This window comes from Candoia aspera, chromosome 1, assembly GCF_035149785.1.
Source record: "Candoia aspera isolate rCanAsp1 chromosome 1, rCanAsp1.hap2, whole genome shotgun sequence".
NCBI classification, from domain to species: Eukaryota; Metazoa; Chordata; class Lepidosauria; order Squamata; family Boidae; genus Candoia; species Candoia aspera.
Window position 1 is genome coordinate 216299334 of NC_086153.1, and position 27752 is coordinate 216327085.

Here is a 27752-nt window from a genome sequence, read left to right on the forward strand (position 1 = left end):
CAATAGAAGTTTGTGAGCAACTCTGTTAACATGCAGGAGACTGGGAAGTTTGCCCTGCATGCTCTGATCCCTCCATGCAGCAATTAAGCTTGAAGGAAGAAAGCCCTCTTCTATTAATCCCAATGGAAGCTTTTTAAAAGCCCAGCTGCAGGGAAACATACCTGTTCTCCAAAAGGAAAAGAGAAAGAAAATGACAAGAAGGTCAGAGAGAACGAAAGAAACACCTTTACTGTCCAAGAATAAAAAAAGCAGGCAGGAGGCCCTTCCCTAAACATCCTAGTAGACTTGAATATATATTTGTAGTATGGCACCTATACTTTGTACTATGGCTTGCTTTGCACATGTGCATACATCACACACAAGTTACTTCTTTCTGTATGGATAAGATCTCTGTGTGAGTGCTGTAGTATGGGAGAAGAATCAAAAGATGCAGAGAAAAGAAAAAGGAACTCCCAATATACAGGTAGTCCTCGACTTACAACCATTCATTTAATGACAGTTCAAAGTTACATCGGTGCTAAAAAAGTGCTTTGCAACCAGTCCTCCTGCTTACACCATGGTGGCATCCCTATAGTCACATGATCAAATTTCAGGAGCTTGGCAACCAGCAGGATTTTACAATGGTCGTGTGGTCACCATTTGCAACCTTCCCAGGGGACTTCCAACAAGCAAATTCAAGGGGGGAAGCCTTGGATTTCTTGGTGGTCTCTTCCCAAGGAAAAAGCTTTTTCAAGATCAACTTAAGGAGGCTCCCTGCTTTGGACACAACTTTCACTGTCTTCTAATGGAATTTATGTACTGCATTTACCTCTTGGAGCTCAGAGGAGATTTTACGTTTTAGCACCAAAACACCCCAGCAAGGTAGGTTCACCTGAGATCAATTGGCCCCAAAACCACTCAGGGGTCGCAGCTGTTGCAAATTGAAACTGATTTGGGTCGAATTAACGGTATAATTCGCTTTCCGGCGTTTTGACAGGGAAATTATTTAGCTAGCTTTGTCTAGGGTGAAATGTTAAACATATTTGTTCGAAATTTGCACGCGTGTTTCTCCCTATAGAGTAAGGAAAAGTGAGACCGATTTGTATCCTGGAGCCGGCCATGCTTTGAGCCACCCACCAGCAGCTTCCCCAGCCTTTGGGCCCAGAAAGGCAGGGAGCTGGCGAGCGACGGGGCATTTCCAGCCGCGACCGAAGCCCCCGCGTAACACGTGCACCAGCGCCGGGCCCAGATCAGGAACGAGCGGGCAGGTCGATATCGCTCGTGTAGTGAGGCGGGGAAAGCAAAGGCGAGCTGGCGGGAGGAGAAGGGGTGGAGTCCAGCTTTTTTATTCCGTCGCTCTCTGAGCACCGCAAAAACATTACCCATTTTCTCCTTGCTTCGCTGTCTGTCCTGGCCCCCATAGAGCGGTGAGTATACAGCCCGAGCGGGCAGCCTAGCCGGGGACCTCGACAAAGCGTCCCTTGGGCTGGATTCAGATTTGGTCGTGGCTCCTTGCGCGGCGGGGCTGCGTGGCTGAATGCCATTTGCTGGCCGTGCGTGGAAGAGCAACGGGGAGTGCGGGGTAGTGAGCGCCTGAGGAAGGGGCTTGGACGCCCGGCTCTAGTGCGAACTCCTGAGGCGCAGGAAAGGGCCCGACCGAGGGGTAACGCCGCCCTTGCCTCTTCCTGCTCGGCAAAGCATTTCCTTCCGCAGGTCCCTCTTGTGAAAGACAGGCCGCCCCTTAACTGGAAGGTGCGCTCTCTCGAGGCGAGGATTCACATCCAGCCCCGCAACTTAAGGAGGCACGCTTTGCGCGGCTCTGTCCCCGTCCCGATAACCGTTTCTCTCCTGGGAATCCTGGCCTCGACGTTAGCTTGCCTCTCCTCCCAATTCCGGGCAGTCCCGCCTCTCATGCTTTAATTTCTCCCTTTCTCCTCTTTGCTAAAGCCGAGGAGACTTTATTGTTTCTTATTTCAAAGGATCCTGTGTAGAAAAGAGTTGGTTTCTTTTTCATCTTCCACGCCTTCCGGAAACTAATCGTTTGGCAGATAAAAATCTAGGAATAATCTGTTAAGAATTAGATAAAAGAGGGCTGTTTCCTGTGCTCGGCTGTTTGAAGCGTGTGTACATAGGTCTGATCTGTGGTCGCGCGGTGCTGCTTAAACCTACAGTGAATGCCTCATTGAATAGAAGACCAAACTGAAACCAGTTTGGGACGAGTGGCCGTGTTGATATTTCTTGCAGCGCTACTCCATCTCCTGCCTCTTGTTTTCCAGTAAGTGCACCTGGGTTACTTTAATGTAGGTGGTGTTGCCTTGAATCACTCTGTTGTGGTCACCTTAACCACAGCAGTTGATTTTAGGGGGGGGGGGAACTTTTCCAGTAAAAAGCTTTACATCACCACACTACCAATACTAATTTAAAAAAACACACAACCTCCTGTTAGGTGCTTCCCCTCCATCCCCCATTAATGTTGTTAGTAAAAAAAAAAAAGCCTACCTAGAGCTGGGTTCTATTCCTGATTACTTCATAGACATGGTTTTCTTGGCAGCAATATGAAAGTTGTTAGTCACTGCTCTTTTCCAGGGTATTTTGTTTAACTTCCCAGTCTAACTTGCAGCCCTATGTTTCCTGGTGGCCCCCCATTCAAGCATTAACCACATTCCTGTTAGGGTTTGTTTGTTTTAATCAACAAAGGACAACTAGGTGCTGGGTCTGAGCAGGGCAGACACACAACACTTAACTGTCTGAATGCTGGATTAAACTTGTTTAATTTAAAATTACAGATATCAACTGTTATTTCATACCTATTGTGAACAGTTAGTGGATTAGAGTGGGAAGGTATGGGATTTCTCACCCTCTCAGTGAAAGTAATATGGGGGAAAGGATGAGCTTTTGAATGAAGTGCTCAATTGTTTCCCAACTTGCCTCTAAATTTTTTATTGTGGCATAAACTAACCTTCCCAGTCTGGTAACCTCAGGATTTGTTGAGACTACAAATTTTAGGCTATGCTGGTTAGCATAAGCTTTCATGGATGAAAAGCTTCATTTGAGAAGTTTTAAAAAAAAACACCATATGTTGTTCAGCCTATTCATTGTGAGTTTCTCTGCTGTCAGTTCTGAAATGTTTCCTAACTTTCTAAATGTGATCGTGAAATATAATAAATTATCTGTCATTAAACATCCTATACTGCACCTCTCTTGATAAGAATTTGCCTTATGCCTGTCAGTATCTCTTACAAGCAGCATTTTTGTTTAAACTAATCATTGAGAGCCAATGTGGTGTAGTGGTTAAGGCACTAAGCTAGAAAGTGGGAGATGGTGAATTCTAGTCCTGCCTTAGGCACAAAGCCAGCTGGGTGACCTTGGGCCAGTCCCCCTCTCTCAGCCCTAGGAAGCAGGCAATGGCAAACCACTTCTGAAACCTTGCCAAGAAAACTGCAGGGACATGTCCAGGCAGTCACCAGGAGTCAGCACTAACTGGAAGGCAAACAAAAAAAAGCTAATGATGAAGAGAGCATACATTTATATTGGTTGTTACACACAGCAAAATGCTAATGGCCAGGCTGGAAGTGAAAAGAGTGGAATTTTGTCAGAAAAGTGACCTTGAGTTTTTGACTTTTTTTAGAAACTTGTGTTTGTTTTAGAAACTTTTTTCTTAAAAAAGGGACTGTAGCAATAAAGCAGAACTTATATCCTTAATTTCAAAGGGAAAATGTTAAAAACAGACTCATTTACTGATTTTTCTAGTAGTTGGTATCAGTTGGAAGGGTAATGCATGCATTGATTCTAAGTTTCAGTGCTCTTGAGAAGTACATTAGCTATTTTGGTACCTGTGACAGTAAGTGACCCACTGCCTCCCTGTATATCAATATGGTTCCCTGGTGACTCCTAATTATTTCTGGAACACTATGAAGTTCTTTTGCCTGGTTTGCTGCAGTACGTAGCTCACATCAACTGCAGCAGGGCTGTATGTAAGAACTTGTGCTGACTTTGTGTGGCCAACAGACTTCAGGTGGAAGATGTCATATGATCTTCAAGATCTCCAAAGGTCCCTCAAATTCAGAAAAGGTAAAAACAGGCAAAGGAGTATCAGATATATTCTGAATACAGTATGTGAGGGCAGAGATCAAATGCAACAAGTTGCTTAGTTGAAGAAAGTTAATGTATCAGCTACAGTATGTTTCCATTTGTATTACGGTCTCTAACATACAGTCTCAACTCTTATTCTGGCCAGGACAAATGTGCATTTATTACAGGAATGTGATCTTTCCTCCTAAGAACATTTAAATTGCTTCCTGAATACAACATATGCCTTGAAATAATCCACTTCCTTGGAGTGAAGGCCAAACAGGCTGGGAGAGGCTGTAACATAAGAGTGTTACATTTTCTCAACCTTTTCTTTGTTTAAAAAAATTAACATATTAAGCTTTATTGGGCTGATCATGATAAAGGTCAGTACTTTGATAGTACTGTTTTGAAAGCCCTAAATATACAGATAGCAAAAAGTAAACTGACAAAAAACAAAGAGGACCAACTAGGACATGGAAAAGGGAAGTGTTCAGAGTGGACTTAATACTGATTTAATGCTGTGTCCACATATATTTCTCAAGATAGACTATAGATTGCCCATAAGAGAGCAATTGAGAATCTTTCATCTAAATATTTTAAAGCATACTATAGCAGACTTAATTCAGCTATTTTGTAAAAAAAAAAAAAAAAAAAAGACACCCCCCCCAAATAAAAGATAGTAGCATAATCCATTGAAAACTCAGTGGGCTCTGAAAACAGTACTATTTTTTCAGGCTTGGTAGATTGGGGGGAACCCTCATGGAGAAGTGACAAACCATGTAGTCACCAAAATTATAACGCAAACCAAAACAGAAAACATGAACACATGGAATTAATCCTTATCAGAATCACATTAAAACTGAATACAATGCCATGTATTTTAAAGCCTGTATGTAACAAAAGGTTGAAATTACACATTACAAAAATAAAAAGAGAAGCTAGTTATTCCAAATGTAGAAGTTTTAAAACACATTGATATCTGTCTAGATGATACGGTGAAGTTCTATGCATGTTACTATGGAAATGCACTCTATTGAGCAAGCAGGTACTAGACTGCACAAGTAATCATATAATAAAACAATTTTAAGATAGATTTTTCTATTGCAAATGGAAATGTAGGAGACCTGGTACACTCATAGATATATCCAGGGACGCAACTAGTGTCTGTGTCACGTGGGGCAAACATGGATTCCATGCCCATTTTGGCGCGCGCCCCCAGCGCTCATTTTGGCACCCCACCAGTGTGGCGCCTGGGGCACATGCCCCAGTTGCCCCCCCCACCAGTTGTGGCCCTGGATATATAGGCCTCTAATATCCTTACTAATATCTAAAAATATGTCTTCTGAAAGAACAATGCAAACAAAAGGGTGGCATAACCTGATTTACATGGATCTATGGATCCTTCAGATAGGCTAATTGAGGGACTTGATAATATCATCTTCTACTAGGGAGGCCTTGTTTTTCAAAGCAAGCTAATATTAAGTTATTGCAAAAATGCAAGGGACGGGAAGTGAAAAAGACATTGGCTCCATGGTTAAGATCTAAAACTGCTTCAAGTTTTACCATACGCTGAGCTATTGAGATCAGCTGAGAATACATAGGAGCAGCAGACTAAGAATAATCCAAAGCACAGAACCAAATCTACATATTAATCAAAAAACAAGTTACCTAGTTTCTTACTGGGTACCTGGTGACATTAACCACTTGCACAGCTACACTGAGGAGTAATCAATATTAAGATAGTTCCGTAAATAACAGTGGTCAGTCCTGGAATAAGTCCTTGGAACCCAGTCACAACTTGTCTTAAAGATAGCATCATGTGGTATAAAATATTGTGTAGGTCCTGAAAAAGAGTGGTTTGGGTTTTTGGGGGGAGGAGACTAAATTTAGGGGAAAGAGGTTTTGTTTCTGGTGTTTCTGAGGACAGAGATCATGCCTTTCTTTGTCAGTGTGCTTAGTTTGCTGAAAAAATTATTATTCTTTCTTGCTGTGATTCTACTTCATCATCACATGTGAATCTTTCAACTCTTTAAGAGTGGATTTTGTAATTTTTTTCCCAGTCAAGTTATGAAATGTATCTTCTATATCTATATCCATCAAACAACGTTGCATGTAAATTCTAAAAATGATTCTGGACAGTGTTTAGTAAAAAAAAATGAATTAAACTGCTAAACAAAATCACATGGACTTAATTGGTCAGTGCCACCAGAACACTGATGGTACCCAGCTATATATTTTTTGTTGTTTATTCATTTAGTCACTTCCGACTCTTCGTGACTTCATGGACCAGCCCACGCCAGAGCTTCCTGTCGGTCGTCAACACCCCCAGCTCCCCCAGGGATGAGCCCATCACCTCTAGAATATCATCCATCCACCTTGCCCTTGGTCGGCCCCTCTTCCTTTTGCTCTCCACTCTCCCTAGCGTCAGCATCTTCTCCAGGGTCAGCTATATGTGCCTTTTCCATTTAAAGCTAAGGGAGCTGTTCAAAGGTCAAATTAGCGCAGTCAAAAGAAGGGTTGCTGTTGGTCATTCGAAAGGCAGATCAGAGAATAGGGATTGTCCTTGTACTGAACAGGAAGACACATTACCGTACTTGAAGAATTGGGTCTGCTGTTTGAATATGCCTACACTGACTTAAAAAGAAGTATGGCTAAATAGCTGGTGTCTTTCTGATGAAGTGAGGCAAAGTTACATCTCATTTAGACAGTTTGGGCTGTATATGGGCCCACCTTTGAAAAGAAAGTCAATATTTCAACTATCCAGACTGATACACCTAAACTATTAAGAATTTAGCGTTAGACAAGTCTTTTTGAAAATCTTTATTTTCAGAAGAGACTAATTGCGCATAGCAAGCAGAGAGACACAAAAGTGCTTGCTTTGTATGCTGTAAATAATAGGATAGAATTTAGATTTTAAAAAAAGTTATAACAACTAAGTCCTTAGGATTGCCTCTTGCAATTTTTTTTTTCAGAAAATTATCCACCATGAGAATTCTAGAAAATGTTTTAGTTTGCAGTCCCCAATTCAGCAAATATTTATATTAGTGTTAGCTCATCAATCAGTAATTTCTATATTAAGAGAAAGTATTTGTGAGGCTGAAATCATGGCTGATCTGTGTAGGATGAAAGGGTACAGAAATTGGGTAAATGTAGGGGGGGAAAAGCAACAGGAGGTATCAGTCATATGTTACATCTTATTCGGTATTAATAAGGGAATTGATTTTTTTTTTTACTGTCACTAGGCAAAGTTCCAAGAGATTTAACTTTAAAGAATGCCAGAGGCTTCAGATCAATTATGCCTCCCTTATCTGATTACCGATAATAAGCTGTAGCAATTGTCTTGGAAAATACAATCAATTCTACCTAAGTCTTTTCATAAGCAATGGGATAGGTGTAATGGTTGCCTAATCCCTGCTTCGAACGCCTGTTGACAGGTTGGAGTCCATTTAAGGAGCGCTCCTGGGTTTTTTGAACGCCGCGTATCCCCCTGCGCCCTAGTTTTCAACAGTTCAGTGAGGGGGAGGGGGATTTCAGCAAAATTTTGGGCGAATGCCCGATAGAAATTGGCGAATCCAAGGAAACTTTGTAATTGTCTCCTGGTACGGGGAGGCTCCTATGCCACAATGGCTTCCACTTTAGCAGGGTCCATTTCAATGCCCTTAGCGGAAATTCTATATCCTAGATAATCAATTTGTGATTGATGGAAGGCACATTTAGACAGTTTAGCATACAACTCTGCTTTTTTCAATTTAGCCAGCACCTGACGCACCAAGTGAATATGTTCTGACATGGTTTCAGTATAAATCAATACATCATCCAAATACACAAGTACTCCCTTAAACAGGTGGTCATGCAAGACCTCATTGATTAGTTGCATAAAAACCCCAGGCGCCCCTGACAAACCAAAGGGTAAGACTTTGTATTGAAAAGCCCCGAGGGGACAGTTAAACGCCGTTTTCCACTCATCCCCTTCCCTTATGCGAATACGAAAATAAGCTTCTCTCAAATCTAGTTTTGAGAAGATTTTGCCTCTGGCCAGATGTGATAACATATCTTTGATCAAGGGCAAAGGATATTTATTTAATATTGAGACCGCATTGAGCCCGCGGAAATCGGTACAAAGCCTCAATGAGCCATCCTTTTTTGGTCTAAAGAGGACAGGAGCCCCTACCGGGGAGTTAGCAGGTTCAACGAAACCCCTAGCCAGGTTTTTGTCAATGAACTCCCTTAGCGTGGCTAGCTCTTTGGGAGACATGGGGTAGATTTTTGGGTGAGGTAACTTTACATTTGGTAAGAACTCAATGGCACAGTCTGTTTTTCGGTGAGGTGGCAAGCGATCTGCTTCCTTTTCCCCAAACACATCAGCTAGATCCTGATATTGACTGGGTAGTCCCTCAAGAGGTTGAAGTGTTTGTACAGTGGTGTGCGCTACCCCTCCACCCTCCATGTCGTCTAGGAGATCCTTTTCGGGTACTTTGTAAAATCCATCCGCAAAGGTGACAGTTCTATGTAGCCAGTTGATGAAAGGATTTTGTTGTACAAACCAGGGCATACCTAAAATCACTAGGGGGCCCCCCACTGGAGCTACAACAAATGGTAGCTTTTCCCGATGGGAACCCATTTGTAAAGCCACCAGTCCTGTGGAATGAGTGACTGCTTTTCCCCCCGCCATAGTTCCATCCAATTGGGTGAAGATCATAGGTCTTGGCAAAGGGAACGTAGGCAGTTCCAGAGCCGCTACGACATCAGGGTGCATAAGGGAACGGGAGCAGCCCGAGTCAAGCATGGCCCAAACTTCCACAGTTTTGGTCTTTGAGCCTAGTTTAATTTTTACAGTCAGCGTAGGGAAATTCCCAATCACCGAATCGTGGTCACGCCCGGTTTCTTCCACCTGCCCAACGGCGCCCTTCAGGGCAGGTGGTAGCCTTTTCCCGCCGGCTGTTCGAATTGTAATTCCTCTTCTTCTTCCCCGAATGGTAGTTCTGGTGGTTCTAGCTCCGCGATGGCAGCTTTCATTTTCCACGGCAGGGCAGGCGACTTCCCTGAAGGTTTCGCCTGCCGTTCCTCCGGACGGCGTCTAGGGCACGAAGTGGCGCGATGCCCTTCTTTTCCACATCTCAGGCATTGACCTTTGGAAAACCGTCGTTCCCTTTCCTCTTCCCAGGATTTTGGTTTAGGGCGGCTGGCCAGCCCCGTCGTACGCGCTCCTCTGGCGATTCGGGATTGTCTAAGTTCTTTAGTATGGGCATAGGTCTGCAGGGCGTTCTCCGCGCTGCCCGCCAACTGAATCCATCCGTATAGCGTTTTAGGGTCGTCTCTTCCTAGCGCCCAACGGAGGATTTCTGGTTCTAGCCCTTGCTTGAACATTTCAATTAAAGTTGGCTCGGACCAATCTTCCACCTTCCCTGATAAGGCTTTAAATTCCAGCGCGTAATTGGCAACGGAGAGGGACCCTTGATAGAGTTTCCTCAGGGCATTTTTTGCTGTCTCTTGGGCTAAAGGGTCTTCGAAGTGCTGTTTAAGTGCCCACAAAAAGTCATCGAAGTCCTCTAACTCTGTTGCCTCGGTTTGGCACAGTTGCACATACCAATCAGCTGCCCTCCCTCTCAGTTTATTGGCAATAAAATTGATTTTGCCATGTTCCGACCGAAAGCTTCGGCCCCAATCCTCCATATAATGCTTGGCATTGGTAATAAAGAAGGAGAGTGTAGTGGGATCCCCATCAAACTTCACCCCAAACGGTGGGAAGTTTCTTACCGGCTCAGCTGGCGGTGGCGGCTCCGTAAACGTCAACGTACGCCGAGCCCCCAGGGGTGGCCGATCTCTGGGCAGTCTTGCCTCTCGCCCCCCCCAACTGGCGGGACGCTCGAGTCTTGCTCCTTCCCCTGGGTGGCAGGGTGCTGTGTCTTGGGTAAGCCAGCTGTGACGGCTCTTCCTCCCAATCTTCCTGAGTTGGCTCTGCACCCCTAGGGAGATCCTTAAGGATTGTCACTATCAGATTCATTTTATCCTCGATTGCTTTTATACGAGCAGGAGTGACCGGCTCTTCCATAGGTTGGTTGGTTACCACCACCCTCGGTGACAAGGGGATTTCGGGCTCCCAGGATAGTTGTGGGGACCCCCTCCCCATGGCTCTTTCCACTATGGATTTGTGTTCACTCCTGAGGCTCTCCTGCATGGACATCAGCAACTCATCTAATTGAACTTCCCGCATCTCTCGACGTGCTGCTCTTTGCGCTCTCGAAGTTAGAGCGGGCCGGGTCCTTGTCGACTCCTGCTCTTCCTCGCTCCCTTCACTCACGCGAAGCTGTTGGTCGGTCATCGCTAGCGCTCCCTCTTATCCAACGTTTGGATGGGGCTAGCGGAAGATGATTGAAATGATTCTCAGCTTTATGTAATGGTTGCCTAATCCCAAATACTCAGTCTCACAAGCTCGGGCTTAAAGATAACTGATTTATTAAAGGAATAGTATGCAAATACAGAGAAAGCTGAGAATGAGCAAAAGCGCGCCAAATACAAACTTAAAGCTTTGCCTGTGAGCCAGTCCCACCCCAATCACCCGTCAGTGCGCACCCCCTCCCAGGTGCTAGGAACCGTTACACGCGCCTGGGAAAGTAGCCTTGAACAGGAGCGCAAACCCAAACACACATTCCAAGGCTCCAAAACAACGGAGGGCGGAGGAATGGAAAAAGCCTGAACGGGCTAATGAACACGGGAAAGGAGTTGACATGTGAAACGTTACAATGTTAACAGAACATTGAAATGGGAAACATGACACAGGTGATTTTACAACAAAGTAGGGAGCAAGAAACATCTGAATTTCCACAAATCTCTTTTCGACCCAGTTTTATTATCTGAGGCATCCAAGATTCTAGATCAGTTCACATTTGGATTCAGTCCAACAGAAGCTTTCAGTAGTAAAAATCTCACTCTGAAAGCCTTTCTGGCTGAAGAGCAGAGCATAAATGCTTTAAATAATATATAAAAGGCAGAAATATATGGATTGCTAGCTAGGTCCATATTATTTATTTATAGTCAGTTTTGCTGACTTTTCCATGTAAAGGGGGTGGGGTAGAGTGTTCCCATTTGTGGTTATCCTCACAGCAGCCCTGCAAAGTAGGTCACAAATATTCTTATTTGACAGCCACACCAAATGAATGCTAAGAAAAAGGGATTCCATGAAGCTACTATTTCATCAAAGATAAAACCTAAACCCAGGTTTCTTAAATCCAGGCCTACCCCCTGGGGAGTAGATTGCCTCTTGTAAGTCTCTGGTTCAGAAATGAAAGGTCTAAATTCCATAGCAAGGAACTAGTTAAGAAAGGCTAAAATAAGTGGTGGATTTCTGAAATGGGAAAATGAACTGTACAGTATTACAGACTTTAGGTAGGTGATGCCAATTTAAATTGTCCTTTGCTGCAGTGTTTTGGGACAAAAGGTGAGATGAAATTGTTTGTTATTAGATTTACCTGAAAGGAAGACCAAGTCTTCTCTCCAAATAATTTACCTTTAAACTTGGAGAGTCTTCGATTTGCTGAAAATATGGGAATGGATGCAGTTGAGGTTCCTTTCCCTGCATGGGGGAATCAGTTTAAAGTCAGCCTCTTTTCAAATGATTGTTAAAAGTGCAGTTAATGAATTCTAGCAGTGATTTAAGAGGGCTCTTTAAAATCTAAAGAGAAAAAAGTATTTTGAAGACTAAATGAAAGATGTCCAAGTTTCTATATCAATGTTAACACCAAGATAAGCAATTGAATCAACTATGATATTCTTTTGATTTTCCATAATAGTTTTTTTTACTGTAACTTGCATCTTTTTATATTATTTTATTCATATAGTACTATATTACTTTGTTGAAAAAAAAGGACAGTGATCATGCAAAACATTACAATAGGTATATTACCTTGATGAATGCTGCTTATTGATTATATAAATTAATCATTCCATCAAAAATTTAGATAGATTACATACATTTACATGACTGCTGTATTGTCAAAGGAATATAGTTGTCCAAGTCATAGTGATTCATAATAGTAAAAATTAATGGAGATTTATAAATTATCAGTTATCTGGGTAGAGAAACATTTTCCAAAGGCAGTTATTCCCCACTCATTCTAAAGCCACCCAAAATGAAATGGGTTAAGGAGATAGACTATGAAAAGGCATTTTGGAGTAATCGCCTTTGTGAATTTCTTGGCAATGAAAGATAGCAGTCACAAATTATTTTTCTTTGACCAGACAAAAAAGAGGGAAGGATTCTAACTTTAAACCCTTAAGAAAAAGATAGTCTCGGCCTCTGTTAAGAATGAATGGCTTCCCTGCACCTACTGTTTGGAAGAGAAGGGAGACAAAAGAGGATTCTAGGAAAGAACAGGTGTTCCCGCCCACTTTGGGACCTAGTCTGGTTCATGGTTTCATTCAACACATGCACACATACACACACACGCAACACACACTGTGGCCCTCAGTCTAATTCCTTTCAAATACATGGCTCTTTAAAAATATTTTTTTCCAAAGTGGCAATTGATTGATTTAATAATTTAATAATAAATAAAGAAGTTATTATTTAATAATAAAGACTTTAATAACTGAGAGTATATACATAAATGTATGAAGATAGATAAGATAGATCAATCTTGAGAAACATACATTTTAACTTAACATCCATGTTCAATAGGTGTGTCCAAAATGACATTTATACATGAGAGGATATTCGATTGTGGGAATTATTAATTCAGCTAATAAATAGTGACTATATTTGACCTTCACACTACAGTTTGACAATGCTCTTTGTTGCTGTGTTAATTTTTTTAAATACTGAGAATCCAGTAGGAAAATACAATCTTCTCCAGTGTTTTGCCATGACAACCCTAGCATTCTCATGCCCAGGACCAAATTCTGTAGATTAAGGCAGACAGCTGAGTCAGATCTTAACAAATTCAAGACCTGGAGGGAAGGTGGGGATGAGCTTGCCCTATTATTGGAGAAGGTCTAGAGAGAGTGGGACCCCTACGGAGTCAGGATTCCCTATTGTACAGTGAACATATACCTGTGCTATTGGTGGGAGGGCTTAAAGCAGATGGGGATAATGGCAAATATGGGCAGGATCTCCTCCCTCCCTCCCTCTTTTCCTCCCGCCCCCCTTTTTTTTCCAGCCCAGCAAACTGCCAGGAAGAGGACAAATAGCCCTTGCCAGGGGTCTGAATTAGTCACTGGGGGGTGGGAGAGAGGAAATTAGGCCAAGGACAGCATGAGGCCCTAGGCTGCAAGTTGACTCTCTCTCCAGCTAGTCCACAGGCAGCATGTATCACTAGAAAATCGGGGATTTTGCTTGCTTGGAAAATGTGACTTCCTAGAAGCAGTGCATAATTTGGGGGAAGGCCATGCAGACTGCCCACTGCCATTTAAAAAGCAGCAAGCAAATGTGCTGAAAGAGCCCTGAAGTGATCAGTCATTAGCCGTTCATCACTGTGGGCAAGGAAGCAGCCTCTGTGTGCCAAAAGCAGGCTCTTGTGTTGTATCCTGTTAGTGCTTTGTTTTGCCTGTTCACTTGCTAGCAACCTTGCAGATGGCTGTGAATCTGTCTTGCCTACAACAAAGCATTTATGCTTTTAATCTGCAGATTTAGCTAAGCCTGTAGAAAAATGATTCAATTCCAAAGGGATTCAGTTGGCTCTATTAGTGCAGAAGGGAATGCTGGGTGTAACTCCTTGACTCCACTTCTACAAAAGCAACTATATTTATACCCAGTAGATTATACAATATGTCTTAAACTTGAATGATGTGCTCCAGTGAGCAACAGCATTAGAGAGTAAATTATCTAATACTAGGGTTTCAGTTGTTGGAGCAAACAGAAAGCATGTTGTTTTTGTGTGTGTAGCACAGATGTACCAGTTGTATTTGCTATGCTGGGTGGACTGGTAGCAATTCACCCCACTGCGCCAGGATTTAATTAAGCACCTATGCAGTATGGGTGAGCTATATGTGAGGATTTGGGGAAGTTTGAATGTATGGAGGTGTGAAGGTGAGTCTCCTTTCAGTCAAGTTTGACTCGTATCCAGGTGACTCCATGGACAAGTTGATGTTACATTCTTGTCAACAGTGATTTGCCATTTCTGGATTTACATTTACCTACTCTGCCTAATCTGCAGCTTGTGATTTCCTGATAGTCTTCCATTCAGGGACTAGCCAAGTATCACCCTGCTTAGCTTTCTTTCAAGCTAGGTTAAAAGTACTTGGTCACTGAGGCATGGCCACCTCCTGTTATTGTAAACCTTGCAGTTTCCAAAGCCATCAAAGAAATTTACTGCAATCCCACCTGAGTAATAATAGCACTTTGAAAGACAAGAGCAGAATATAGAGGCAAGACCACACCCCCATAAGAGATGAACACATGAAATTCCTGATATGCAAGATTTGGCAATGGTAATTCAAGATTATGCAATCTTAAACCAGAAGTTGCTATCTTCTAGTTTTTGTTTGAATTTAGATATGTAAAAGATAGGTAAAAGAAAGTAAACTCTTTTTCAAATGGAGGTCATCCCCTGGTAGCTTCATAGTTGCATCCATGTAGTTTTCTTAGCAGCATTATAGAAGTGGTTTGTTGTTGCCTTCTTCCAGAAGTTTTTAAAACTTCCCAGTCTGGCTGACAATCCTTAGATTCCCTGGTCATCTCCCATCCATGTATCAACTAGACCTAACTCTGCTTAGCTTTCAAGTCCAGATAAGATCAGCCAGGTGCTGGACCTGCTGAGATTTAGATGCATACCATATATGTTATTCAATGCGGTTTGATCAGTTGTCAGTTATTCTTATGAACAGTTCATGTCCCATTTTTCCAGGAAGAAAATTTACACATTGAAGATTTTTAGTGAAATTAAATGTTTGATAGATCTCTTCTGTGTCCTTTTAAACTAACCTATTTTTCTGAACTTGAGAGTATGTAGCAAGCAACTGTTAAATAAGTTAAAGTCATTAGTCCCTTAGTCTTTCCAAATTCTGTTTGTTCAGATGGCATGTTGGCTCCAAGTCCATTCAAAAATCCATGGTGTGCATGTGTGAATGTTGCAGGGGAAAAAAACTCTGCCTCTTCAAATGCTAGAATTTATGTATTTTCACAGTTAAGATCTCTTGATTCTCATCCAGTAAAACTTTTGATGTACACACATACATGACTTCTGCTGATACTACCAAAGTTATCTGCATTTTTATCAAATAAGTGAAGGGCCCCTCAGAAATGCGCTCTCCTCACCTGTCAATGGGATGATACCAGTGGGGCTCGTGACATAGCAAGGGAGAAACTAGAATTAATCATTGTCAGCAACCGCCACCCCATATCAGTAGCTAGATGTGAATTGTCCTTTTGCAAGGTACAATCAGTCAAGAAATAACTAGCTAACATTACCTTCTCCAACTAGCTGAGAATTCTGAGAGCTATAGTCCCAGTGAATCTGGTACACACCAGCTTGGGGAAGGCTTTCTTGAGTGATGGACCTTATATTCTTGTTGAAGCTATACGAGGGAATTGTCAGAGGATTCTCTGTTTTGAATTCCATTGTAAGGTACTAAATAAATAAAGTAAGATGATAGAAGTTATTTATCAGAGTATTTCAGTTTGGTCTAGTGGTTCAGGTGCTGGGCTAGAAACCGGGAGACTGGGAGTTCTAGTCCCGCCTCAGGCCTGAAAGCCGGCTGGGTGACCTTGGGCCAGTCACCTTCTCTCAGCCCAACTCACCTCACAGGGTTGCTGTTGTGGGGAAAAGAGGAAGCAGGAGTATTAGGTATGTTTGCCGCCTTGAGTTATTTGTTGTATTAGTAGTAGTAGTAATAATAGCGAGATAGAAAATAAATAATATAATATAAATTTCTCTCTCTCTCCTTTCTCTTCCCACAAAGATAGATAAGTGATTAAACTAATTTTCAGTGGTTTCACATACCTCCTAATAATGTCATGGGCAAGCTTGCAAATAAATACTGCGAAGTTTGCCATCTCAGCTTAAAAGGGTCCTATCCATGCCATGGAAATGCCACATTCCATTCTTTTTACTGCATAATGATACAGCATCCATTCTTTTTGTTCAGGCGAGCTGTTCTGGTTGTTGCTTCTGTTCCCTTGTATATAGTAATCTGGTTTCTTTTATTGTGTGTCCAAATAACATGTTTGCTAAATGCTGGATGTTGTTGTTTTCCCCCCATTTCTTTCCAACGGTAAGGAACAGTAAGTTGCAGATTAAATTGCCCTGAAATATCTACTGCATTGAACAACATCATCATCAATAAAAGCTTAACTCTCCAAAGTTGTTGCATTTTTATAAAGACTGTTTTGGCTACTTCCCTCCTAGTCTGTAATTATTTATCTATTTAAAAGATTTGTAGACTGCCATTTAAAATAAAACCTCCCAAGACAGCTTCCTGTATATATTTTTACAATAAATAATCAACTGTGAATTTTTTAAAGCATAAAACATTATAGCTTTAAGAATAATAATTCAGAACAGGTTAATAATTCATAATATGGTTCACTAAAACAATAAAATAAATAAATGCAGCTAAAATTGCATAATACTTACAGTAGATAAAGAAATAGCAAACATATGAATTGGGAAGCTTTAAAAGCCTAGTGTGGGGATGAAGCCTGGCATATTCCTACTAGAACTGAGTTCCATAAGAGCGGAGCCACCACTGAACAGGACCCCTGTTTTAACAGGGTTAAAAAATCAGCTTATTCTTCCCCCAGCAGTATGGGTTCCAAACAGAACTAGACCAAGCTGTACTATTACATCAAGGAGGAAGTCATTTCCATTGGATTTAAGACTTGGTACCAATTTTGGAAAGGAGGAACAAGTCATTTCTGTGTATCTGAGAGACTGACTCGCCACAGGTAAGCACTGCATTTGAATCAGCAAAAATAAAGGCTTAGCGGACCACCAGTGGTGACTGACTCACCTGTTTTAAACAGCTGTACTAGACCACACTGCTTTATAAAGAATCTTTGTACAAGCTGGCTTAATCATGTTGAGTTCATGATAACACAGTGATTAAAACAATGGTCTTAGTTAAACCTACCACTAATTAGAGACCAGGCCTAAGCTGGTCCCCTCCCTTAAAAATATCCCTTTTTTGCTTACATTTTCAAATAGTGTAATAGTTCAGATTTAGACATATTGCATCATCCATTGCCTTGACCTATCAAAACAAGAGAGCTCAATGTTTAATTTAAAACTTGACAGATCTGTCCTTGCTCATTTTGAATGGCAGTTTGGAAAACACAGGTGCCAGGCTATAAAAGAGACGGGGGCAGTTCCTTATCCATAGGGAGAACTGATTGCACGTTTGAGGCATCACTGGTTCGCGAGAGAAATCTCCAGGTAGATTCTATCTTGACATTACTGAATATTTATATCTCTTAATTTCACTCAGACAAATGCAGTTCTGTTTGCTTGAGGTGGGCAACAAGTGACCCTCCAGATGTCCTTAGAATATAATTCCCATCATTCCTAGCTAATCCATCCAGTAGTGGGGGATAATGGGAGTTATAGTCCATGGTCATCCAAAGGACTACATGTCCATCATGCCTACTTTAAGGGAATAGCTTTTAACACTACTTTTAAAAGGAACTTTTGAAATAGAGCTCAGACTGATCTGTTTTTCAAGGTGATAATTTTGTTCATTGGATTAAAAAGATTGTAATGTGGAAACATTTCTGCCATAATTACAGGAATGGCTTCTCAGGTCAGGGGTATCAGATTAGGGAATGCTATTCTAATCTATATTTAGAATGTATAAATATTTATTCCAGAATAAAATAGATTAAGATAAGATGTTGAGGTTTCCTACAAAAAGAGGACAAAACAATAAGGGCTCTCAGACAATGTTTTAAATAAAGTAATAAGTACAGAAACATCATGAAATTTAATTCTCATGAGCTAATCCTGGAAATGTGTAATATTTTCTAACTCATACTTATTCATGTACTAAAAATAAGTATTAATTGTTAAGCGTAAAGGATTGTATATTTATTAAAATCGTATTAAGACTTGCTTTCAAAGTGGAATTTAGCTTTTCATGAGGAATGATACTAGAGGTTTTGGAAGTAAGATTAAATAAAGCTTGCAAGTTGGTGTGTTGTCCTTTACTTAACATCCTTGAGTATAGGTCAATGTGTTAATGACAAATGCATTAAAAGCAGGTGGAGTGGTCCAGGATCAGGCAACGTCAAGGAGTGTGGCTTTGTGAAGGCCACCTGCCCTTTGCAAAAGTGATCCCGTCCCCATCCATTTCTCATGCAGGACAAGAAGGGAAGCTCTTTTTCCTTCTCTCCTAGCAAGAGGAAAGTGTTCAATGTGCCCAAGGAAAAAAGGGAATTTTGTGAAAGGGGACAGTGGCTTAACTGGCAGGAGCTGCTTTTTCAGGTGGGCTGACAGTGATCGGAAGAGGCCTTGCTGAATAGACTAGTGGTCCTCCGTACCTGAAATAGAAGACCCTGATTGTGGATAGGTGTGTAAGAGAGAAGAAGATGGTGAGGGAGTTACTTTGTCTGTGCCCCTAGTCACATTGGTTGGAGGGATCTGTTTTACATTTTCTGCATCCCATAAAATGGGATATTAATTAAAGGCAAAACTGAAATACTTTGGCCACATAATGAGAAGACAGGACACCCTGGAGAAGATGTTGATGCTAGGGAGAGTGGAAGGCAAAAGGAAGAGGGGCCGACCAAGGGCAAGATGGATGGATGATATTCTAGAGGTGACAGACTCATCCTTGGGGGAGCTGGGGGTGGTGACAACCGGCGGGAAGCTCTTGCGTGGGCTGGTCCATGAAGTCACGAAGAGTCGGAAGCAACTAAACGAATAAACAACAAATAAAATGGTGCTCTGGTCCTGTTCAAGGAGTCTAGCAATTCTTCTGGATTAACTATGAGGAGTTCTGGAAGCCTTTACAATTGGAATTCTGAAGCCTGTTTTAATTGTTTAATGATTAGGCTTATAACAACATTTAGCACTTTACCTTGTACAGTATTGCTATATGATATAAAAGAAACCATTCTGGATTTTTTGTGAGATGCCTAAGGAACCTTTAGTGTGGGACTCGAGCTATACACATCAATTGAGCAAGTAAATGCCTCTACCTCCATAAAATGGCCAGTGGGGGAGGGAGGGCTGCCATTTTTAGTTGGGCCTTTGATGCAACCTTGTATTTATTTGCTTTAGCTTTACGGGATGCCTGGAGGCGATATGGCAAAACCACTGCTAGATCATCAGAACATGGACAGTAATGTAAGCCTGGCCCCGGCTGCTGAGAGCAGGACAATTGGGATTCTGGGAAGCGGTGACTTTGCACGCTCCTTGTCTATGCGCCTGGTGTGCTCAGGTTTCAAAGTGGTGGTTGGAAGCCGGAACCCGAAGCGCAACACTAGCCTCTTCCCTTCAGCAGTTGAACTAACGTTCCAGGCAGACGCCATAAAGAAGGCAGATATCATCTTTGTGGCAATTTTCAGAGAACACTACACCACACTCTGTGACCTCAACAGTGAGCTTTCTGGCAAAATACTGGTGGATGTTAGCAACAATGCTGAAATAAATCATCACAAAGAATCAAATGCAGAGTATCTGGCCTCCCTTTTCCCAGCCTGCACTGTGGTCAAAGGATTTAACGTCATTTCAGCTTGGACCTTGCAGTTGGGTCCCAGAGATGGGAATAAGCAGGTATGAGTTTCTTTCTTGGGTACGTGGCAGACATACCAGCACCTGTGAGATTCTGACCTCCTCACCTCATATGAAGTCATTGTTTGTTTAACTAGTTTCTTGAATAGGCTTCAGACGCAGACAAAGCACATCAGAGTCTAGCATGTGTGAATTTAGCTTGAGAAAAATGGGAAAGCGTGACTCAATATCTGTGTAATCAGCTGCCCATAATGAATATCTGTGAATTTTGCCTCACAGACAGTTGCAGTCCTGCACATAGTTCAGCACCTCGAGACTCTGACATCAAACTCTGGCTGGCCTTGTAACTGAGATAGTCATGATTATAGAAAATTATGATTGACTAATTAAAATTCAAATAATCAAGTACCTTTGTACCTTTTTAAGATTCCTCACCAGAAGCCTCCTGTTGTTCATAATGGTTCACTGGGGAAAAAAACTTACCCCAGCTTTCAGGAATTAGGCTCAGTTATCATGGGAAGAAAAAGCATCCAGGAGCAGAAAAAAAATCTTTTAATGTGACCCCTGTTTTCACTGCTGTTCTGGCTGCTGCTGTTGTCATTCATTCATTCATCCTCATTTATGTCCCATCTTTCTCCTGAGAGCTCAAGACAGCATATAAGTGGATTTCCTCTCACTTGACTCTGTGAGATAGGTTGGACTGAAAGAACATGAATGGCCCCAAATCACCCAGTGAGCTCCAGGGTTGAATAGGAATTTAAAACAGGGCCCCACTGGTCCAAGTCTAAAACTAGGCTACACTATGCTGCTAAGATTCCTTTGATTGTGCCATTGCCTTGGATTCCTGGTTACAGTTTCCCAGTTGCTCCTTCCTCCTTATGTTGCAGGTCTTCGTTTGCTGTGACAACCAAGAAGCCAAACAGGCTGTTGCTGAAATTGCTCATGCCCTGGGCTTCACTCCTGTGGACATGGGCGCCTTGTTCTCAGCTCGGGAAATAGAGAATATTCCCCTGCGGCTCCTCCCTGCCTGGAAGATTCCTGTCTTCTTGGCCCTAGGTCTCTTTCTCTGCTTCTACACCTACAACTTCATCCGGCAAGTCTTACATCCTTACATTCGAGAGAAGAACAACAAATTCTACAAGATCCCGGTGGAGATCGTCAACACCACCTTGCCTTGCGTTGCCTACGTCATGCTGTCCCTAGTCTACCTGCCTGGAGTGCTTGCAGCCACCTTTCAGCTGTACCACTGCACAAAGTACCGGCGTTTCCCTGACTGGCTTGACCAGTGGCTGCAGCACCGGAAGCAGATAGGCCTGCTGAGCTTCTTCTGCGCAGTGCTGCACGCTGTCTACAGTCTGTGCCTACCCATGCGTCGGTCCCACCGGTATCTGTTACTCAACGAGGCGGTCAAACAGGTACGGTACTCCCAGGTTGTTGGAAAACTGACTGCTTACTCCTCCTTTCACTGCGTGATCTTGGAGGTCCCTGGCTGGTGTCCTGGCTTCATTGCATTGTTCCAAATTGCCTCAATCCAGCAGCAGGCAGCCTTGTGATGGCCGGTGGGCCAAAGTTCATATTGGGGGGGATGGGAGCAGCAGGGAGTGGAGTGGTGGTACATAGTGGGTAGGGTCAGAATTTCATGGGAGCTTTTTCTAAGATTTGGGAGTGAGAGAGTTTAGAGATTGTTGTTTTAGAAAAACAATGTTTGTTGAGCTTCTGTTAAGATTAACCCTACAGTTTTTGAATATTTTCTACCCCCAAAGGGCTTCCTATTGGATCCATGGAGCTTGGATTGCCCTCTACCCACTCATTCCGTAGTTGTAATGTTTGTGTATTTAAAAGATGCAAAATTGGGGCTCTTTCTGGCACTTTGTCTTGATTAAGCATGCTGTCTTGTATAGAACCAGCTGAGCTTGGCAACAAAACATTAAGAGATTTTAGTTCCTTTCCTTTCTCATTCTCTGCTTTCTACATCTTGGTGTAGCAAAAATTCTATGGCCATTCTTAGTTTCTGTTCTGTGTTCCACAAAAGTGGCTACTATATTCTAGCTAGCTAAGATTTCCAAGCATATCCCAAAGGCATGAATGATTTAAGGCCAGGTTCCCATTCTCTAAGAACTAGAAGAATGAGCTCCTGGACATAGCCATCCTCTGAGCCGGTAGGAGGAAAGCTGGGTCAGAAAGCACTGGCAAGTGTGCACTTGATTCCTGACTTTTTTTCCCTTCTGAGAGTTGGAAAAGTGGGTTTCTTTCTACATGGAAGTCAAGATGCTGTGCCCAGCTACCAAATCTAAAGTGTGAATAGATCATTTCTGTGGAACACTTTGATAGAACGATTTCATTCCAGTTTTTAAGTCAGCATTGGTTGTTTTATAGATTTATTGTTTCATAGATCAGCCCAGGCCAGAACATACAGATTCTAAACTTGATGAAGTTCCATTGAAGCCAATGGACCTCAGTTCTGCATAAGTAAGTGAATATGAGGTGCAGTGTTGAAGCAAGGATTTTCATTCCATTCTAGCTTGCCTGCATTGTCTTTTGCCCATTTGCCTTCCTGTATTTGCTGCTAGGAACACAATATCCCCATCCCCACCCCAGCTCTTAATTCCACTTGTGTTTCTTTTTGGTGATCACTGTAAATAAATCTCAGGCAAGCTTTCCTGGCCTGTTTGTTTCTTTTCTTTTCTTGTGCTTGTTTTTCTTTTCCCCCCTGAGCTTCATGAATCACATTGATTTAACAGAATAAATGGAAGGAGCTAAGCATCAGTTTCTGTAATATAGTACAAATCCCATTTCTGGGTAGTTGTTTTTGTTTTTTTTCCCCATTAGCCTGAAGACTTCTCTCCTAAATGCATTTAAACCAAATCTCATTAAGCTCAGAGAGCTATGTTTGTGGTCTTTGCTTGAAACTGGAGCTGCTTTGCCATGTTAATTGTATGCTTCAGTGGCAAAGTGTGGTTTGACCTTCCAGGCACCAAGTTCCTGGCACATTCCTCCAGAGGTCAGTGAGAGGTATGGGTGTTCTGTTTTCTTCCAGCCATGCTTCAGCAATATTGGGAAATCATAGTTCAGTGGCTCATATACATGTGATTGAGTTTAGAATAATAGTTTTGTTGCCAATCCAGCTGTCAGTTTTATCCAGGTACCTACATGTGGCTTTTAGAGGGATTCATTCTTTTTATTGGCACCAGATGGTAAATGGAAGACACAGTCCTGCAGCAGGCTAATTCACATTCTTGCTTTAAGCCACATGTGTCCACCAAGAAAGGAATAGACCAAATCTTGCTGGTGGATACAGTTCTGCCCAGCCCTAAGTCACATGCAGAGTTACAAAGCTTGACTGAGCCCTGAAGCTTCTCTGCATAATATTTTTTGTACCATGATATACAAATGCTGATTGGATTGATACTTCTCTAGGAAAGTCATCTCTAAACAGGTTATGATCCAGAAAGCGTGTTTCATTCAGCCTACGGGAAGCAAAACCCTAAGTAAACTTAAATGTCAATATCTGATTTAAAGGGAGGTTTGGGAAGACTACTAAAAGTCCAACACATGCACACACAGTGTACTATATTGAAAACACAGGTGAACACTCATTTGTATAAGGAGTAGGTAGGAGGGAAGCTGTAACTGATTGCCAGTGGTGCAACTGAAGCATCTGCACTTCAGTTGTGGGAGTCAACCATGTGCCAGCTTAAACTATTGAAACCTGACTATCTTTGACAAATAATTATGAAACAACCCCACACTGTACATGCACTGTGAAGCTGCCTAGGGCAGTAGTACAAGCTGGCCAAAACTGGCTGTCAGTAACGTGTGAGTATTCCCAGCTAGGAGAAGTTCCAGCTCCTACTTACTTCTTCAAGTCAAATGGAGGCTAGGAATCAGTATATGACCAGAAGAAAGGTTGGCTGGAAGGCAGGCTTCCTTTGTCCAAAGTTTCCAGATATCCTGTGGCTGGCAGGCATTATATGGAAATTAATCCCACCCTTGGGCATTATTCAGTTCACCACCCTGCTTCCTGTTTCTTAGCTTATTCAACATGACTTTGCCACTGTTCTTTCAGGTGGAGAAGAGAACAGATGCCTGGGTGGAGGAGGAAGTCTGGAGGATGGAGATTTACATCTCTTTTGGCATCATGGCTCTGGGCTTGCTCTCATTACTTGCCATAACCTCACTTCCATCCATCTCTAACTCTCTCAACTGGAGGGAATTTAGTTTTGTTCAAGTAAGTGCTACAGTTCAAGGTCTTTCTCCAGAAATAATTCTCGAAGCCAGACTGGAGGTGAAGGAACTGTTGTTCTCAGCTCTGTTCAACATAATTTCATGACTATCCAGCCTTGCTGCTAACCAGAGATGAGTATCTCTTCTGTGGCAGCACCCCTGGAATGGGGGACCAACATGTTGACAATGCACCCATAAAAAGGGGGTGGGCCGTTATATCACCTTTGAGTGGCTTTTACAGGGGATCTCCTAAATGCAAGAAAATTGCATAGCCCCCTTGCATTAAATAGCCCCAGATAGGTTAAGTTCTACCCTGTGCTCTGAGCAAGATAGAAACTAGATTCCAGAAGCTCAAATCATCACATGATGTTGATGACTGGCCATCTAGATTTTGTCCAACTCAAGGCGACATACATACATAATGATCCGACCTCCTATTTTCCCAACCACCACCACCATCCTGTGAGGTGGGTTGGGCTGAAAGAGAGTGACTGGCCCAAAGTCACCAATCTGACTTAGGCTGACTTTGGGCCAGCCTAAGTAGGGACTAGATCATGAGCAAAAAAAAGCCCTGGAATCCCTAATACGTTCAATAACTGGGGGAAAAGGGTTGCTGGATGTAGAAAAGCATCTCCTTCCTGAACAGCATGCACTGTAATAACGGTTTTACAACTTTATAAATCCTTTTGGCGCTGAGGGTAACTATTTCAGTGCATGGCAAAATTCCACAGTAACTTCAAAGAAAGCAGTGTACCAAGAAGGTCTTGTAGGAAATTTTGACATTTCATTGGTTTCAACAGAGACATTGGTTGACTGCAACCTTCAGCTGACATACAGTGTGCTGCTCTCGTGAAGCAGTTGCAGGCATTACCCAGGGCTGAAGAAAATAACAGACAGAAAGGGATGCTGGCAAATGAAACTGGTTCATTCTGATGAGAGAAGCAAAAGAGTTTTGAGCTCCATAGAGCTGTCTCATTTTCAAAAGAGATCCTAGCAGGAAGCTGCTCTGCTTTAATGGGAGGGAGATTTAGCTTTCATGGGAAAAAGACCAGAGCGCTGCAAAGTCACCCAGAATATAAATAGATTTTCCTAGTTTTGAAACAAGTCCTGATTTTCTAGCAAAATCAAACTATGTCTCCACTTGCTCACCAATTACCTCTGTACATTCACTTAGGTCAGTCTGTTTCCTGTTCTGACGTGACCTTCTGGGCCCTTGTTCTGATTGTAGCACTCCTGTGATCAGCCAGAAAGGCAAAACCCCTTCAAGGTCACTCTTTCTGCCAAACAGCCTTGCATGCTTTCAGGGATGGCTGCAGTACCACTATGTGTAATAAGATAATGCATAATACATAAGAGACTTGCTGAAAATACGTGATCCATTCAAGAAGGATGCTTGTTGAGTCACCTTACACTAAAGCCCTGGTTTTGTTCTAATTATGGTTTGCTGAATAAGCCACAGTGGTTGGATTCACCTATGGTACTAAGGTATAAGCAAAGGGGAATCCATTTATTTATTTTTATTTGGATTTGCTTAAATTTATAAATATAAATAATAGAGAAGAACCCATGTCCCTCTCCAACAGAGGGTGGTCCTTCTGAAATCTTTCCACTGGCTGAGGCTCTGCTAAAAGATTACAACATCACACAAAGACTCAAAGTTATTGCCCCACGTAAGTATTTAATTCAACATGTTGGGTTGGATCTGAAGGAAGTTTAGAAGTTTTTGAACTAAGCCTCATCTGTTAGCTTAGGTACATATTCCTACTATGTGCACATTTGGGAAGATTTACTGCACAGGGGTTGCTGGCATGTGAAAGTTTTCAGCCATGTCAGCATCAGGCCTCCCAAATGGTGATTGCTTATAAACCAAACAAGTACTTCATATTACCAGTTGCTGCTCCTAAGTTATATTTGTTCTGTCCTTATTTCTAGAGTCTTATAATGACTCTTTTGAAAGAATGAATGTTCTTCCTTACTCTTCTTGTTTAGAACAATGCTCCAGCAGAAAAGCCAAATCCTCATATTACAATTCAACACAGGACAAGATGCTTTAATAGATGTCAGTGCCTTACACATTTACAAATTACTATTTTAAAAGTCAAAGCAAGCCAGATTTGCAGTCTAATATATTATTTGGGATTCTAACCATCCCTGACTGTGTCCTTGCAAACACAAGTACCTCCTTCACATCTTTGGTTGATGAGGACATGTTGCTCAGTCTCCATGCAGTTTGAAGCCCACCCCACATTCAGCTGAACCAAACTCTACCCGGATATTAGCTGTAACTCAGTCTTTTGAAGGGGCAGAGCTACATTTTTTGCACCCATTTTGTGCTCAGTTTGGGAATTTGGGTTAGGAATGGTAATGGGATTGGATTTTCTCCCAGAGCTTTTCAATTTCACTGTTACTTTTCAAAATCTCATTAGGCTGTGGGTGCGGGTTATCCATCCCTGATCTAAATGACTGAAAATAGCTTGACTATATCCTTTTTTAAAAAGAACTTTATTGATTCTCAAAGTATAGTTAAAATACAAAATATAAAGTATAAATAAGATAGAGTACGGAACTAAAGAAAAAAAAAACTACACAAGTGCAAAATTAGATAGAAAGCAGAAAAAGTGACTTCCGACCTTCTCCAATACAGATATAAATGCATTTTATACAGATATAATCTCTTACCATTAGTTAAACCTTAGTAACATTATTTCTATAAAATCAAACCATTTAATCATCAAAACCCAAAATCAAAACTTCATTTTTTTCAGACACAAGCAAATAATCCAAAAGTGGTTGCCAAGCAGAAACAAATCCAGACACAGTATTTTCTCTTATCAACGCTGTTAACTTGGACATTTGCGCCAGTTCCATCAATTTAATCATCCATTCCTCCACTTGGAATTTGTGAATCTTTCTATCTTTGTGCATATAAAAGTCTTGCTGCTGTTATCATATATAAAAGCAAAGTCCCATGCTGTTTCTCAGGCTGTTTCTCCATCAACCCCAAGAGAAACAGTTCTGGTTTCTTTTGTAAATACTGCAGGGCTTGACTATATCCTAACAAAATTAACAGTTATAATTTTTTTCATTAATCTCTGCAGGAATTAATATGATTACATTTCAGGGACATTCTTCATGTGCACTTTAATTGTGTGCTTGCTTAGAAATAAATTCTGTTGAGTCCAAGGGATTCAGTGCTAAGTAACTGCATTGAATCAAGGTAAAGGCCAAGTAACTATACAGGTATTTAAGTGTGTTGGCAGAATGTATTAAAGTTAACACTGCAGAAACTAACAGGTCTTTTCTCCTCCCCACTTTTTTTTTTATAGTCTACCCTTGGTTTTGTTGCTCTGGTGATCAGCACGCTCCACACCTTGACTTATGGCTGGGCAAGAGCCTTTGATGAAAACCAATACAAGTTTTACCTGCCTCCCACTTTTACCCTCACCCTCCTGGTGCCATGCACCATAATCCTAGCTAAGCTCTTTTTCCACCTTCCTTGTATGAACCAAAGACTGCAGCGCATCAGGAACGGGTGGGAGAGGAGCAGGTACGTCAAGTTCACATTGCCAAGAGCATCTGGGGAATTTTCCAGCGGAGAAAGCAGCAGCACTGTGTGATGCTGAACTTCTGTTTCCATTACAATTGTGAAGAAGCATTATGATTCCATTTTTATTGTGTGGGTGTTTTTTTTTTTTTTTAAGCCTGTCTATTTGGTATCATTAAATGGTGGGCAATACCTTATTCTGGGTGTTTCAGGAGAAAGTAATCAAACAGAGTAAGTCTGTGCATTTAGAATACACTGGTAATTACCTAGGT

The 27752-nt window shown here is 41.9% G+C and overlaps 1 protein-coding gene across 2 annotated transcripts; it reads left to right on the plus strand.

The window, feature by feature from the left end:
- The first annotated feature begins 1254 nt into the window (after window positions 1-1254).
- On the plus strand, window positions 1255-27608 carry STEAP3 (STEAP3 metalloreductase). 2 transcript variants are annotated; one of them, XM_063288726.1, is made up of 5 exons: window positions 1255-1406; window positions 19260-19754; window positions 20600-21127; window positions 23779-23940; window positions 27263-27608. In XM_063288726.1, exons 2-5 carry the CDS (start codon window positions 19269-19271, stop codon window positions 27551-27553), a joined length of 1467 nt encoding a protein of 488 aa, XP_063144796.1. In that variant the 5' UTR covers window positions 1255-1406; window positions 19260-19268; the 3' UTR covers window positions 27554-27608. The 2 variants fall into 2 exon arrangements, with proteins under 2 accessions (XP_063144796.1, XP_063144797.1); XM_063288727.1 differs by lacking the exons at window positions 1255-1406; window positions 27263-27608 and adding exons at window positions 16827-17417; window positions 22105-22181 and having other exon boundaries at window positions 23779-23869.
- The last annotated feature ends 144 nt before the right edge of the window (window positions 27609-27752 follow it).

Coding starts and splice junctions, on each gene's coding strand:
- STEAP3 (XM_063288726.1), top strand. CDS start 19,269: ATGCCTGGAGGCGATATGGCAAAACCACTGCTAGATCATCAGAACATG. Junction 21,128..23,778: donor TCAACGAGGCGGTCAAACAG/GTACGGTACTCC, acceptor CTGTTCTTTCAG/GTGGAGAAGAGAACAGATGC. Junction 23,941..27,262: donor GGGAATTTAGTTTTGTTCAA/GTAAGTGCTACA, acceptor TTTTTTTTATAG/TCTACCCTTGGTTTTGTTGC.